The sequence below is a fragment of the Bombina bombina genome, chromosome 1 (assembly GCF_027579735.1).
Source record: "Bombina bombina isolate aBomBom1 chromosome 1, aBomBom1.pri, whole genome shotgun sequence".
Taxonomy (NCBI): Eukaryota; Metazoa; Chordata; class Amphibia; order Anura; family Bombinatoridae; genus Bombina; species Bombina bombina.
This window is the reverse complement of record NC_069499.1, coordinates 59,728,249-59,743,982: the sequence shown is the minus strand read 5'-3', so window position 1 is coordinate 59,743,982 and position 15,734 is coordinate 59,728,249. Positions and strand designations below refer to the sequence as shown.

The 15,734-nt window shown below is 39.8% G+C and overlaps 1 protein-coding gene across 6 annotated transcripts in view; it reads right to left on the bottom strand.

The window, feature by feature from the left end:
• The window catches only part of PPP1R13B (protein phosphatase 1 regulatory subunit 13B), a 271,782-nt gene that overhangs the window by 15,817 nt on the left and 240,231 nt on the right, over positions 1-15,734 (bottom strand). For 4 of the 6 annotated variants that reach the window (XM_053697390.1, XM_053697392.1, XM_053697393.1 and 1 more), the window contains 2 exons: positions 12,328-12,468; positions 12,120-12,253 (listed from right to left, as the gene is read on the bottom strand). In XM_053697390.1, coding sequence (XP_053553365.1) covers positions 12,120-12,253; positions 12,328-12,468 — 275 coding nt within the window. The remainder of the gene's footprint in view (positions 1-12,119; positions 12,254-12,327; positions 12,469-15,734) is intronic. The other 2 variants (XM_053697391.1, XM_053697394.1) reach the window with 1 other exon arrangement.

Genomic DNA, 15,734 nt, shown 5'->3' with positions numbered 1-15,734 from the left:
TTCTTGGCCTGCTTTCCCTTGTTCCAGCCTTGCATTGGTCTCCAAGCTGGCTTGGCCTGAGCAGTATTACCCTCTTGCTTAGAGGACGTAGCACCTTGGGCTGGTCCGTTTTTACGAAAGGGACGAAAATTAGGTCTATTTTTTGCCTTGAAAGGCCGATCCTGAGGAAGGGCGTGGCCTTTACCCCCAGTGATATCAGAGATAATCTCTTTCAAGTCAGGACCAAACAACGTTTTCCCCTTGAAAGGAATGTTTAGTAGCTTGTTCTTGGAAGACGCATCAGCCGACCAAGATTTCAACCAAAGCGCTCTGCGCGCCACAATAGCAAACCCAGAGTTCTTAGCCGCTAACTTAGCCAATTGCAAAGAGGCGTCTAGAGTGAAAGAATTAGCCAATTTGAGAGCATTGATTCTGTCCATAATCTCCTCATAAGGAGGAGAGTCACTATCGAGCACCTTAAGCAGTTCATCAAACCAGAAATATGCGGCAGTAGTGACAGGGACAATGCATGAAATGGGTTGTAGAAGGTAACCCTGCTGAACAAACATCTTTTTAAGTAAACCTTCTAATTTTTTATCCATAGGATCTTTGAAAGCACAACTATCCTCTATGGGAATAGTGGTGCGTTTGTTTAAAGTAGAAACCGCTCCCTCGACCTTGGGGACTGACTGCCATAAGTCCTTTCTGGGGTCGACCATAGGAAACAATTTTTTAAATATGGGGGGAGGGACGAAAGGAATACCGGGCCTTTCCCATTCTTTATTAACAATGTCCGCCACCCGCTTGGGTATAGGAAAAGCTTCTGGGAGCCCCGGCACCTCTAGGAACTTGTCCATTTTACATAGTTTCTCTGGGATGACTAAATTTTCACAATCATCCAGAGTGGATAATACCTCCTTAAGCAAAATGCGGAGATGTTCCAATTTAAATTTAAATGTAATCACATCAGATTCAGCCTGCTGAGAAATGTTCCCTAAATCAGTAATTTCTCCCTCAGACAAAACCTCCCTGGCCCCCTCAGATTGGGTTAGGGGCCCTTCAGAGATATTAATATCAGCGTCGTCATGCTCTTCAGTAACTAAAACAGAGCAGCCACGCTTACGCTGACAAGGGTTCATTTTGGCTAAAATGTTTTTGACAGAATTATCCATTACAGCCGTTAATTGTTGCATAGTAAGGAGTATTGGCGCGCTAGATGTACTAGGGGCCTCCTGAGTGGGCAAGACTCGTGTAGACGAAGGAGGGAATGATGCAGTACCATGCTTACTCCCCTCACTTGAGGAATCATCTTGGGCATCATTGTCATTATCACATAAATCACATTTATTTAAATGAATAGGAATTCTGGCTTCCCCACATTCAGAACACAGTCTATCTGGTAGGTCAGACATGTTAAACAGGCATAAACTTGATCAGAAAGTACAAAAAACGTTTTAAAATAAAACCGTTACTGTCACTTTAAATTTTAAACTGAACACACTTTATTACTGCAATTGCGAAAAAACATGAAGGAATTGTTCAAAATTCACCAAATTTTCACCACAGCGTCTTAAAGCCTTGAAAATATTGCACACCAATTTTGGAAGCTTTAACCCTTAAAATAACGGAACCGGAGCCGTTTTAAGCTTTAAACCCCTTTACAGTCCCTGGTATCTGCTTTGCTGAGACCCAACCAAACCCAAAGGGGAATACGATACCAAATGACGCCTTCAGAAGTCTTTTATAAGTATCAGAGCTCCTCTCACATGCGACTGCATGCCATGCCTCTCAAAAACAAGTGCGCAACACCGGCGCGAAAATGAGACTCTGCCTATGCTTTGGGAAAGCCCTTAAAGAATAAGGTGTCTAAAACAGTGCCTGCCGATATTATTATTCAAAATACCCAGATAAAATGATTCCTCAAGGCTAAATATGTGTTAATAATCAATCGATTTAGCCCAGAAAAAGTCTACAGTTTAAATAAGCCCTTGTGAAGCCCTTATTTACAATCGTAATAAACATGGCTTACCGGATCCCATAGGGAAAATGACAGCTTCCAGCATTACATCGTCTTGTTAGAATGTGTCATACCTCAAGCAGCAAGGGACTGCAAACTGTTCCCCCAACTGAAGTTAATTGCTCTCAACAGTCCTGTGTGGAACAGCCATGGATTTTAGTTACGGTTGCTAAAATCATTTTCCTCATACAAACAGAATTCTTCATCTCTTTTCTGTTTCTGAGTAAATAGTACGTACCAGCACTATTTGAAAATAACAAACTCTTGATTGAATAATGAAAAACTACAGTTAAACACTAAAAAAACTCTAAGCCATCTCCGTGGAGATGTTGCCTGTACAACGGCAAAGAGAATGACTGGGGTAGGCGGAGCCTAGGAGGGATCATGTGACCAGCTTTGCTGGGCTCTTTGCCATTTCCTGTTGGGGAAGAGAATATCCCACAAGTAAGGATGACGCCGTGGACCGGACACACCTATGTTGGAGAAAAGGGTCTTTTCTACCGCAAGACAAGAAGAACAGACTCAAAGGACATCAAAGTAATTTTTGTTCCTTTCGTAACTTCAGAGGTCAAAAGTCTTCCTCTCCCTCTTCCAAGCAGGGGCAGTCCAAGTCTTCTTGGAAGCCCAATCAGTTTTGGAATAAGGGAAAGCAATCAAAGAAACTCTCAGCTGAGTCTAAGTCAGCATGAAGGGTCGGCCCCTGGTCCTGGATCGGATCAAGTGGAGGGAAGACTTTCCCTGTTTTGTCAAGCGTGGAGACGAGATGTCCCAGATCCTTGGGCTGTGGACCTAGTATGTATCTCAAGGTTACAATATAGAATTCAAAATTTTCCCTCCCAGGGGCAGATTCTACCTCTCAAGATTGTCTGCAGACTAAGTAAAAAGAGAGGCATTCTTGAACTGCGTTCAGGAACTTTCCTGCCTGGGAGTGATTGTTCCAGTTAAGGGAACAGGGTCTAGGATTCTATTCAAATCTGTTCGTTGTGCCCAAAAAAAGAGGGAACTTTTCGACCCATTTTAGACCTAAAGTGCCTCAACAAGTTTCTCAGGGTATCGTCCTTCAAAATGGAAACCATTAGTTCCATTCTTCCTTTGGTCCAAGAGGGTCAGTTCATGACGACCATAGACCTGAAGGATTCGTATCTTCATGTTCCCATCCACAGGGATCATCACAAATTCCTGAGATTCGCCTTTCTAGACAAACACTTTCAGTTTGTGGCTCTTCCGTTTGGCCTTGCCACAGCTCCGAGAATTTTCTCAACGATTCTGGGGGCTCTCTTGGCAGTGATCAAGTCTCGGGGAATTGCAGTGGCACCCTACATGGACGAGATATTGGTTCAGACGCCATCTTTTCAACAAGAAAACTCTCTTGACGTCTTTTCTGCGTTCCCACGGATGGAGAGTGAATCTGGAAAAGAGTTCCCTTATTCCAGCTACAAGGGTGGTTTTCTTAGGGACCATAATAGATTCCCTATCTATGAAAAATTTTCTGATGGAGGTCAGAAAATCCAGAATTCTCTCCTCTTACCTCTCTCTACAATCTACTGTTCGGCCATCAATGGCTCAAAGTATGGTGGTAATTGGTCTGATGATCGCTTCCATGGACATTATTCTTCGATTAATGCTCGATTCCATTTAAGAGCTCTGCAATTATGCATGCTCAGGCAATGGAACGGAGACCATTCGGATCTGTCTCAGAGGACTCTCTCCCGTGGAGGCTTTCTCAGAACCATCTGTCTAAGGGCACACGCTTCCGGAGACCTTCCTGGGTAATTGTGACCACGGGCGCAAGCCTGCTATGCTGGGGAGCAGTCTGGGACTCGTTAAAAGCGCAGGGACTATGGATTTTGGAGGAGTCTGCTCTCCCCCTAAACATCTTGGAATTGAGAGAGATTTAGAGAGCGACTGAGGCCAAGCTCTGATGGCTTGGCCTCAATTGTCCTTAGCCCGGTTTATCAGGTTTTAGGTATCAGGTTTCAGTCGGACATCACCACCTCAGTGGCTTACATCAACCACCACGGATTATTTAGTGGGCGGAATTTATGCTTCCCTGATAAATTTCTTTCTTTCCGGATATGGAGAGTTCACGACCCCACCCTTTATTAAGACAGTTATTTTTTACTAAACCTCAGACACCTCTAGACCTTTGTGTTATTCCTTTTCCATTTCCCTTTGGTTGAATAACATAATTTATGTAAGAACTTACCTGATAAATTCATTTCTTTCATATTAGCAAGAGTCCATGAGCTAGTGACGTATGGGATATACATTCCTACCAGGAGGGGCAAAGTTTCCCAAACCTCAAAATGCCTATAAATACACCCCTCACCACACCCACAATTGAGTTTAACGAATAGCCAAGAAGTGGGGTGATAAAAAAGTGCGAAAGCATATAAAATAAGGAATTGGAATAATTGTGCTTTATACAAAATCATAACCACCACAAAAAAAGGGCGGGCCTCATGGACTTGCTAATATGAAAGAAATGAATTTATCAGGTAAGTTCTTACATAAATTATGTTTTCTTTCATGTAATTAGCAAGAGTCCATGAGCTAGTGACGTATGGGATAATGACTACCCAAGATGTGGATCTTTCCACACAAGAGTCACTAGAGAGGGAGGGACAAAATAAAGACAGCCAATTCCTGCTGAAAATAATCCACACCCAAAATAAAGTTTAATGAAAAACATAAGCAGAAGATTCAAACTGAAACCGCTGCCTGAAGTACTTTTCTACCAAAAACTGCTTCAGAAGAAGAAAATACATCAAAATGGTAGAATTTAGTAAAAGTATGCAAAGAGGACCAAGTTGCTGCTTTGCAAATCTGATCAACCGAAGCTTCATTCCTAAACGCCCAGGAAGTAGAAACTGACCTAGTAGAATGAGCTGTAATTCTCTGAGGCGGAGTTTTACCCGACTCAACATAGGCAAGATGAATTAAAGATTTCAACCAAGATGCCAAAGAAATTGCAGAAGCTTTCTGGCCTTTTCTAGAACCGGAAAAGATAACAAATAGACTAGAAGTCTTTCGGAAAGATTTAGTAGCTTCAACATAATATTTCAAAGCTCTAACAACATCCAAAGAATGCAACGATTTCTCCTTAGAATTCTTAGGATTAGGACATAATGAAGGAACCACAATTTCTCTACTAATGTTGTTGGAATTCACAACTTTAGGTAAAAATTCAAAAGAAGTTCGCAACACCGCCTTATCCTGATGAAAAATCAGAAAAGGAGACTCACAAGAAAGAGCAGATAATTCAGAAACTCTTCTGGCAGAAGAGATGGCCAAACGGAACAAAACTTTCCAAGAAAGTAATTTAATGTCCAATGAATGCATAGGTTCAAACGGAGGAGCTTGAAGAGCTCCCAGCACCAAATTCAAACTCCAAGGAGGAGAAATTGACTTAATGACAGGTTTTATACGAACCAAAGCTTGTACAAAACAATGAATATCAGGAAGAATAGCAATCTTTCTGTGAAAAAGAACAGAAAGAGCAGAGATTTGTCCTTTCAAGGAACTTGCGGACAAACCCTTATCTAAACCATCCTGAAGAAACTGTAAAATTCTTGGTATTCTAAAAGAATGCCAAGAAAAATGATGAGAAAGACACCAAGAAATATAAGTCTTCCAGACTCTATAATATATCTCTCTAGATACAGATTTACGAGCCTGTAACATAGTATTAATCACAGAGTCAGAGAAACTTCTTTGACCAAGAATCAAACGTTCAATCTCCATACCTTTAAATTTAAGGATTTCAGATCCTGATGGAAAAAAGGACCTTGTGACAGAAGGTCTGGTCTTAACGGAAGAGTCCACGGTTGGCAAGAGGCCATCCGGACGAGATCCGCATACCAAAACCTGTGAGGCCATGCCGGAGCTACCAGCAGAACAAACGAGCATTCCTTCAGAATCTTGGAGATTACTCTTGGAAGAAGAACTAGAGGCGGAAAGATATAGGCAGGATGATACTTCCAAGGAAGTGATAATGCATCCACTGCCTCCGCCTGAGGATCCCGGGATCTGGACAGATACCTGGGAAGTTTCTTGTTTAGATGGGACGCCATCAGATCTATTTCTGGAAGTTCCCACATTTGAACAATCTGAAGAAATACCTCTGGGTGAAGAGACCATTCGCCCGGATGCAACGTTTGGCGACTGAGATAATCCGCTTCCCAATTGTCTATACCTGGGATATGAACCGCAGAGATTAGACAGGAGCTGGATTCCGCCCAAACCAAAATTCGAGATACTTCTTTCATAGCCAGAGGACTGTGAGTCCCTCCTTGATGATTGATGTATGCCACAGTTGTGACATTGTCTGTCTGAAAACAAATGAACGATTCTCTCTTCAGAAGAGGCCAAAACTGAAGAGCTCTGAAAATTGCACGGAGTTCCAAAATATTGATCGGTAATCTCACCTCCTGAGATTCCCAAACTCCTTGTGCCGTCAGAGATCCCCACACAGCTCCCCAACCTGTGAGACTTGCATCTGATGAAATTACAGTCCAGGTCGGAAGCACAAAAGAAGCCCCCTGAATTAAACGATGGTGATCTGTCCACCATGTTAGAGAGTGTCGAACAATCGGTTTTAAAGATATTAATTGAGATCTTTGTGTAATCCTTGCACCATTGATTCAGCATACAGAGCTGAAGAGGTCGCATGTGAAAACGAGCAAAGGGGATCGCGTCCGATGCAGCAGTCATAAGACCTAGAATTTCCATGCATAAGGCTACCGAAGGGAATGATTGTGACTGAAGGTTTCGACAAGCTGCAATCAATTTTAGACGTCTCTTGTCTGTTAAAGACAGAGTCATGGACACTGAATCCATCTGGAAACCCAGAAAGGTTACCCTTGTCTGAGGAATCAATGAACTTTTTGGTAAATTGATCCTCCAACCATGATCTTGAAGAAACAACACAAGTCGATTCGTATGAGATTCTACTAAATGTAAAGACTGAGCAAGTACCAAGATATCGTCCAAATAAGGAAATACCACAATACCCTGTTCTCTGATTACAGACAGAAGGGCACCGAGAACCTTTGTAAAAATTCTTGGAGCTGTAGCTAGGCCAAACGGCAGAGCCACAAACTGGTAATGCTTGTCCAGAAAAGAGAATCTCAGGAACTGATAATGATCTGGATGAATCGGAATATGCAGATATGCATCCTGTAAATCTATTGTGGACATATAATTCCCTTGCTGAACAAAAGGCAAGATAGTCCTTACAGTTACCATCTTGAACGTTGGTATCCTTACATAACGATTCAATATTTTTAGATCCAGAACTGGTCTGAAGGAATTCTCCTTCTTTGGTACAATGAAGAGATTTGAATAAAACCCCATCCCCTGTTCCGGAACTGGAACTGGCATAATTACTCCAGTCAACTCTAGATCTGAAACACAATTCAGAAATGCTTGAGCTTTTACTGGATTTACTGGGACACGGGAAAGAAAAAAATCTCTTTGCAGGAGGTCTCATCTTGAAACCAATTCTGTACCCTTCTGAAACAATGTTCTGAATCCAAAGATTGTGAACAGAATTGATCCAAATTTCCTTGAAAAAACGTAACCTGCCCCCTACCAGCTGAGCTGGAATGAGGGCCGCACCTTCATGTGGACTTAGAAGCAGGCTTTGCCTTTCTAGCTGGCTTGGATTTATTCCAGACTGGAGATGGTTTCCAAACTGAAACTGCTCCTGAGGATGAAGGATCAGGCTTTTGTTCTTTGTTGAAACGAAGGAACGAAAACGATTATTAGCCCTGTTTTTACCCTTAGATTTTTTATCCTGTGGTAAAAAAGTTCCTTTCCCACCAGTAACAGTTGAAATAATAGAATCCAACTGAGAACCAAATAATTTGTTACCCTGGAAAGAAATGGAAAGTAGAGTTGATTTAGAAGCCATATCAGCATTCCAAGTTTTAAGCCATAAAGCTCTTCTAGCTAAAATAGCTAGAGACATAAACCTGACATCAACTCTGATAATATCAAAAATGGCATCACAGATAAAATTATTAGCATGCTGAAGAAGAATAATAATATCATGAGAATCATGATGTGTTACTTGTTGCGCTAAAGTTTCCAACCAAAAAGTTGAAGCTGCAGCAACATCAGCCAAAGATATAGCAGGTCTAAGAAGATTACCTGAACACAGATAAGCTTTTCTTAGAAAGGATTCAATTTTCCTATCTAAAGGATCCTTAAACGAAGTACCATCTGACGTAGGAATAGTAGTACGTTTAGCAAGGGTAGAAATAGCCCCATCAACTTTAGGGATTTTGTCCCAAAATTCTAATCTGTCAGACGGCACAGGATATAATTGTTTAAAACGTTTAGAAGGAGTAAATGAATTACCCAATTTATCCCATTCTTTGGAAATTACTGCAGAAATAGCATTAGGAACAGGAAAAACTTCTGGAATAACCACAGGAGCTTTAAATACCTTATCCAAACGTTTAGAATTAGTATCAAGAGGACCAGAATCCTCTATTTCTAAAGCAATTAGTACTTCTTTAAGTAAAGAACGAATAAATTCCATTTTAAATAAATATGAAGATTTATCAGCATCAACCTCTGAGACAGAATCCTCTGAACCAGAAGAGTCATCAGAATCAGAATGATGATCATTTAAAAATTCATCTGTAGGGAGAGAAGTTTTAAAAGATTTTTTACGTTTACTAGAAGGAGAAATAACAGACATAGCCTTCTTTATGGATTCAGAAACAAAATCTCTTATGTTATCAGGAACATTCTGCACCTTAGATGTTGAAGGAACTGCAACAGGCAATGGTACTTTACTAAAGGAAATATTATCTGCTTTAACAAGTTTGTCATGACAATCAATACAAACAGCTGGAGGAATAGCTACCAAAAGTTTACAGCAGATACACTTAGCTTTGGTAGATCCAGCACTAGACAGCGATTTTCCTGTAGTATCTTCTGACTCAGATGCAACGTGAGACATCTTGCAATATGTAAGAGAAAAAACAACATATATAAAGCAAAATTGATCAAATTCCTTAAATGACAGTTTCAGGAATGGGAAAAAATGCCAAAGAACAAGCTTCTAGCAACCAGAAGCAATGAAAAATGAGACTTAAATAATGTGGAGACAAGAGCGACGCCCATATTTTTTAGCGCCAAATAAGACGCCCACATTATTTGGCGCCTAAATGCTTTTGGCGCCAAAATGACGCCACATCTGGAACGCCGACACTTTTGGCGCAAAATAACGTCAAAAAAATGACGCAACTTCTGGCGACACGTATGACGCCGGAAACGGAAAGAGAATTTTTGCGCCAAAAAAGTCTGCGCCAAGAATGACGCAATAAAATGAAGCATTTTCAGCCCCCGCGAGCCTAACAGCCCACAGGGAAAAAGAGTCAAATTTTTGAAGGTAAGAAAAAATTATTAAATCAAATGCATTATCCCAAATATGAAACTGACTGTCTGAAAAATAAGGAAAGTTGAACATTCTGAGTCAAGGCAAATAAATGTTTGACTACATATATTTAGAACTTTATAAACAAAGTGCCCAACCATAGCTTAGAGTGTCACAGAAAATAAGATTTACTTACCCCAGGACACTCATCTACATATAGCAGATAGCCAAACCAGTACTGAAACGAGAATCAGCAGAGGTAATGGTATATATAAGAGTATATCGTCGATCTGAAAAGGGAGGTAAGAGATGAATCTCTACGACCGATAACAGAGAACCTATGAAATAGACCCCGTAGAAGGAGATCACTGCATTCAAATAGGCAATACTCTCCTCACATCCCTCTGACATTCACTGCACGCTGAGAGGAAAACCGGGCTCCAACTTGCTGCGGAGCGCATATCAACGTAGAATCTAGCACAAACTTACTTCACCACCTCCATCGGAGGCAAAGTTTGTAAAACTGAATTGTGGGTGTGGTGAGGGGTGTATTTATAGGCATTTTGAGGTTTGGGAAACTTTGCCCCTCCTGGTAGGAATGTATATCCCATACTTCACTAGCTCATGGACTCTTGCTAATTACATGAAAGAAAACTGGGGATTATGGGTAGGGGAGTGACACTTAACAGCTTTGCTGTGGTGCTCTTTGCCTCCTCCTGCTGGCTAGAAGTGATATTTACACTAGTAATTAAATTTTGTTGTGTGCTCTCCATATCTGGAAAGAAAGAAACTTATCGGGTAAGCATAAATTTTGTTTTTCTTAGGAACAATATGTTTCAAGAAGCTTAAAAGGGATATGAAACCCAAACATTTCCTTTTGTGATTCAGACAGAGCATACAATTAAAAAAATTTTTTTTTCCAATTTACTTTTTATAATCAAATTAGCTTTGTTCGCATAATATTTTGTGTTTAAGAAATACCTAGGTAGCCATCTGGAGCACTACATGGCAGGAAATAGTGTTGACAACTAGTGCTCTTGCAAATGGATAACATTCTTGCAAAACTTCTGCCATATAGTGCTCCAGAAATGGGCCATGTTCTATCAACATTTCCCACCTATCAAATTTTGGAAGAAAAACATACAGATTTTATCCAGATACCAAAACACTTTAACTCTAGTTGAATTGCTATTTTACTTTTAACCCATGTGAAGTGAATAAAGGTTCTTTTTAAAAGTAGAGAGTGGGCTCTAATTGTATATATTTAATATAATATCTACATATAAGTTCAAGTAACTCACCACGATGCCATGCTTACTGCTGCTAACAGGCCGGTGCCATGTTACAGCTGCTAACAGGAGTGTGCCATGCTTACTGCTGCTAAGAGGACGGTGCCATGCTTACTGCTACTAACAGGCCGGTGCCATGCTTACTGTTGCTAACAGGACGGTGCCATGCTTACTGCTGCTAATAGGACGGTGCCATGCTTACTGCTGCTAACAGGACGGTGCCATGCTTACTGCTGCTAAGAGGACGGTGCCATGCTTACTGCTGCTAACAGGACGGTGCCATGCTTACTGTTGCTAACAGGACGGTGCCATGCTTACTGCTGCTAATAGGACGGTGCCATGCTTACTGCTGCTAACAGGACGGTGCCATGCTTACTGCTGCTAACAGGACGGTGCCATGCTTACTACTGCTAACAGGACAGCTTACTGCTACTGACAAGACGGTGCTTTTAAAAATGTAATGTAATTGACATAGACACCATATTGCCTGAAAGACTCTACATCACTAGTTTTTAAACCTGTCCTCAGGCCTCCCCAAAAGGCCATGTTTTCAGGATTACCTTGGGTGAGAGCAGGTAAAATAACCATATTTACTAATCGGCTGATTATTTCACCTGTGATCCAGTTCAGATATCACAGCACAACAAAAAGGGCCAAGAAAAAAAGCACCAGGATTAATTTTAGAGAGCTTTAACTCTCTATACAGCCCATTCCATCTCATGGCCAAGCCCGTTTCTCTAGAGAATGTCCCCTGCATCCTGACAACACAAAATGATGTTGGAGTAAGGGTTCTTAACTTCACTACAGCACAATCATTCACTATCAGATTAGGATTATTGTTATTATATTAAACCCTCTACTATAAAACCAAACAATGATTCATACTTCCAGGAAGGGAGAAGATTCCTCAATAACATGGCTGTTGCTCACTTGCACATTCCTTAAAGGACCACTCAATGCAGTAGAATTACATAATTAACAAGTACACAATAAAAAGACAATCAAATAAGCAGTAGATTTTTTTTCTGACAAATGTATTTTTTCTCCCATTTCCAGCCCCCTGTATCATGTGACAGACATCAGCCAATCACAGACTAGTATATGTATACCCTGGGAGCTTGTGCACATGCTCAGTAGGCTCTTGTTCCGCAGAAAGTGTGTATATAACAAGTTTGTGTAAAATGTGATACTGGAAGTAATTTGGAAAGGGTCTTAAAACTGCTGCGCTTTCTAAATCATAAAAGTTTATTTTGACTTAAAGGTCCCTTTAATCACCTCATCCATGTCCAACAGAAGAAAAAAAAAGCTGAGTATCAGTAAACTTACATTTCAGTCAACCATACTGAGTGAATGCGCCATTATGGTGGAACAGAATCAAACAAGTTATTGTGACCAAGTCTAACGCTATACAAATGATTACAAATGCACTTGAATCACTACTTACCATCCATCACTGTCAGCTGCATTTACATTGACCCCAAAATCAAGCAAAAACTTAACGATATGATGGTGTCCTGCACACACAGCGTTGTGAAGAGGTGTGATGCCCTCGTCATTTGGTTTGCTGGGATCTTCAACCTAGTAGACACAATTAGTGAGCACCTGTCTGTAACAAGTCGGTCTCTGTGAGAGTTAGTGAATCTGCGCCATACCTCATATATAATTCTTTGTACCAGGTCAAATTCTCCTTCTAATGATGCGTCAAGAAGAAGCGCCAATGGATTGAATTTTACTCTTAGCCCATGGCCGGTCCTCTCTGAATTGGGCTTCTTTAGGTTTGTGCGTTTCACCTGCTGAAAAATGGTATCATTTCACATTATGGTTATGGATATACAGAAAAAATTGTAAAAAAAATCCATTTTAATTGTTTTCCCCAGCAATTTCAGTTTTAACCCCTTAAACAACTATATTAAAGGGACATTCAAAATCACTTTAGAACGTCATTTTTGCAATACAAACCCTAAATAACAAAGAATCAACAAAGAAGGGCGTGGCATCTAACCACCAATAACAGTCATCGTCCTACTCAGGAACTGCAATGCTGGTTAACTCCCAATTGGAAATTTACCTATATGTTTAAATCCTAAACAGGCTGAGCAACACATAGCTAGGTTCAGTAATGAAAAAATGGCACACTAACACATTAGAGCAATTAATTTTGCTTTATAATTTGCCTTTTAGTTCACCCTCAGCCTTTGTGTGACCATCAGCACCACTGAGCAGAAAACAGATATCAGCTTTTTGCAATTGAAAACGCAACTCCATACCTCTCATTAGATAATTAAGCACATTTGTATCAAAGTTTGTAAATTTGAGTAGTACATGAAGTAGAATTAAATTCATTAATAGTAACTAATTTTCAATAAATTGTTGAACCGTGATTAAAATTGATTATATTTAATGGTATATGAAACCCAGTTTTTTTCTTTAATGATTCATATAGAGTATGCAATTTTAAGCAACTTTCTAATTTACTCCTATGTAACCACCAATCAGCAAGCGCTACCCAGGTTCTGGCTCCTAAGCTTACATTCCTGCTTTTCAAATAAAGATACCAAGAAAACGAAGAAAATGATAGGAGTAAATTAGAAAGTTGCTTAAAATTGCATGCTCTATCTGAATCATGAAAAGAAAACATTTTGGTCTCATATCCCTTTAAGTGTGAGTATAACGCGTAATGTGCCTATGGCCAGTCCTGTTACTAGTAAACAGCCTTTCCCACACAAAAAAAATGTTTTGGTGCCCCTAATCTGTGTACATAAAATATTTGGAGAGAATTTTATTAAAAACATTTTTAATTTAATTTTGATATCTAGGTTTCCTTACACTGCTCTTTGTCAGTTCAACTCCAATAAATTGTGGTGAAAGTTAATGAGTAATCCAAACCTTTTAAGTAATACATAACCTACAGATTAACAATTAACTACTTTATCAGCCACTGTATATCCCTAACTGACATATCTGCTGTAATATGTAGCCTGTTATTTATGCTACAATGGGATATTATCTTGGATTCCGTGTTTACACCAGACAGAAGGCATCAAGGTGATCAGGTCATCCCACTAGACATTAAATGGACATTACACAATTTGAGATTGTAATATAAAATTTTAAATTATGCACTGTAAAGCAAGTGAGCAAAATAGCTTCATTATTTATTGTGTCCCCCTTTCCCGTAATTTTCTAGTTCTGAGAATTGGAAGTGCACATGACAGGCTAACCTATTACATATCTGTCCCTGATTGGACTCAGCACTGGTGATGTGATAAGGAACATGGTGATTTTTATTTAATAACAAAAAGCCTCATCTACTCCAGTAAACCTGGACTGGATCCTCAAAAAACTAAAAAGCCATGTGGTGGGAAGAACATGCCTGTTGAAAAACAATTACATCAAACAAGTTGTTAATACAGTAAATTTTTCGTAGTCAGATAACGTTTATTGCTGAAATAATGTGTTCATTGTTGCATATGAAAGAGCACTATTTAACCAGGTTTTGTTTGTTTGTTTTGCACAAGAAGGGGGTTAGTTTTAGCTGTTTATTTCAGAGCTTACATTAAATGCATACCTGTGTACACCTGGTCCTTGAGGACATATTGCTCATTGGCTGATAAAACACAGCTCCCATAACTTTATTTAAGGTCAGTGACACACATCATAAAAATAAATATATTTTTTTTACCAGTTTACAGAAAAGCTTTACAGAACAAAATCTGTAATACACTTTAAAATGGCCTTTTAGGTGGAAGAAAAAAATAAATAATTTACCTTTAATTTTAATTTCACCTACCCTTCTCATAAATATATTTCTGTGCATCAAGGATTATGGGAAACAAGTGACATTTCTCAGTAGTCAGGTCTTCAGTAGTTTTATCATCATCTTGGCCAATTATGAAAATAACCTGAGGCTGGTTGGTAAACGCAAAATGTTATCGTCAACACAGCAGAACCAGCAATAAATCTTGTTGTGGTTTTAAACTAGATTTATACACTCAAAGTAGAACCATATCAGTACTGTCCTCTGACCACAGGAGAAGGCGGAGATGCTTTCCAGTCTGAGGGTGTTAGAGCAACCACAAATAAGTTGACATATAACCAAGAACATAGGGGAGGAGATGGGGTTTAAAAGTGCATTTTGCACCATCCATGATGGTCCTTTATTTATAGAGTGCAAAGAAATGAGTTTATCTGTAAACGTAAATCTGACTCGCTCTCTCGTTGAACAATATCATTACTGGTGGGTGAGTAAGAAAGCTGAATCATATGAAAACGTTGGAAACATCTGATACCTTCAACTAAATTCTGCCTGAGTTAAAGCAAACCCAATGAACTGGTACACATAGAAAACAATTATATAAGACAATATGGCCGCCTTGCACAACTTTTACACACAAACCCATTATCCCTGCAATTTTCACAAGTAAAAGGAACATACAACCTAGAGTGAGTATTTACAAGCAGGACTGGGCTACCTAGATATGTGTAAGATACAGTAGAGGGTGCAGAACAATAGCAAGCTGGAGAAGTCACTATACTAGCCTGCTTGTTCCTAGCATGATCACACTGAAAGGGTAAGAGACACTGTCAGAAACCTCAGTTAGCAAAAGTCAATAAATCCACTAGGAAAATACCAGGCATAATCCTATCATGTTTAGAGAGGTGATTATATGTCAAATGTCAGAAGGTCACAGGTGAGGGCAGTGACAAAGGTCAGGTGGAAGATGGACCCTTGCAGTAGCAAGCTTGATGTACAGAGATCAAATATTTCCTTATCTGTACAAAACAACAAATGGTTCAGTTGGACTACAGCTCCAGCTCAGCCCTCCTAACTAACAGGTAGAGACTGAACAAGCAGTAATATGTAGGGGTTCTCACCCCTTAAGAGGTGTTTGAACCTAGTCCAGTGGCCACAGGACATGTACGCAACAGTACTGATAGGATTCTATGAGTGTGTGACAGAAAATAATCTTGTAATAATGTTTGTAATAATATTGAAGACCAAAGGTGCAGTACTATTAACACTATTAAGGCATGAGATATTTCAATAAGAACAAGTCCA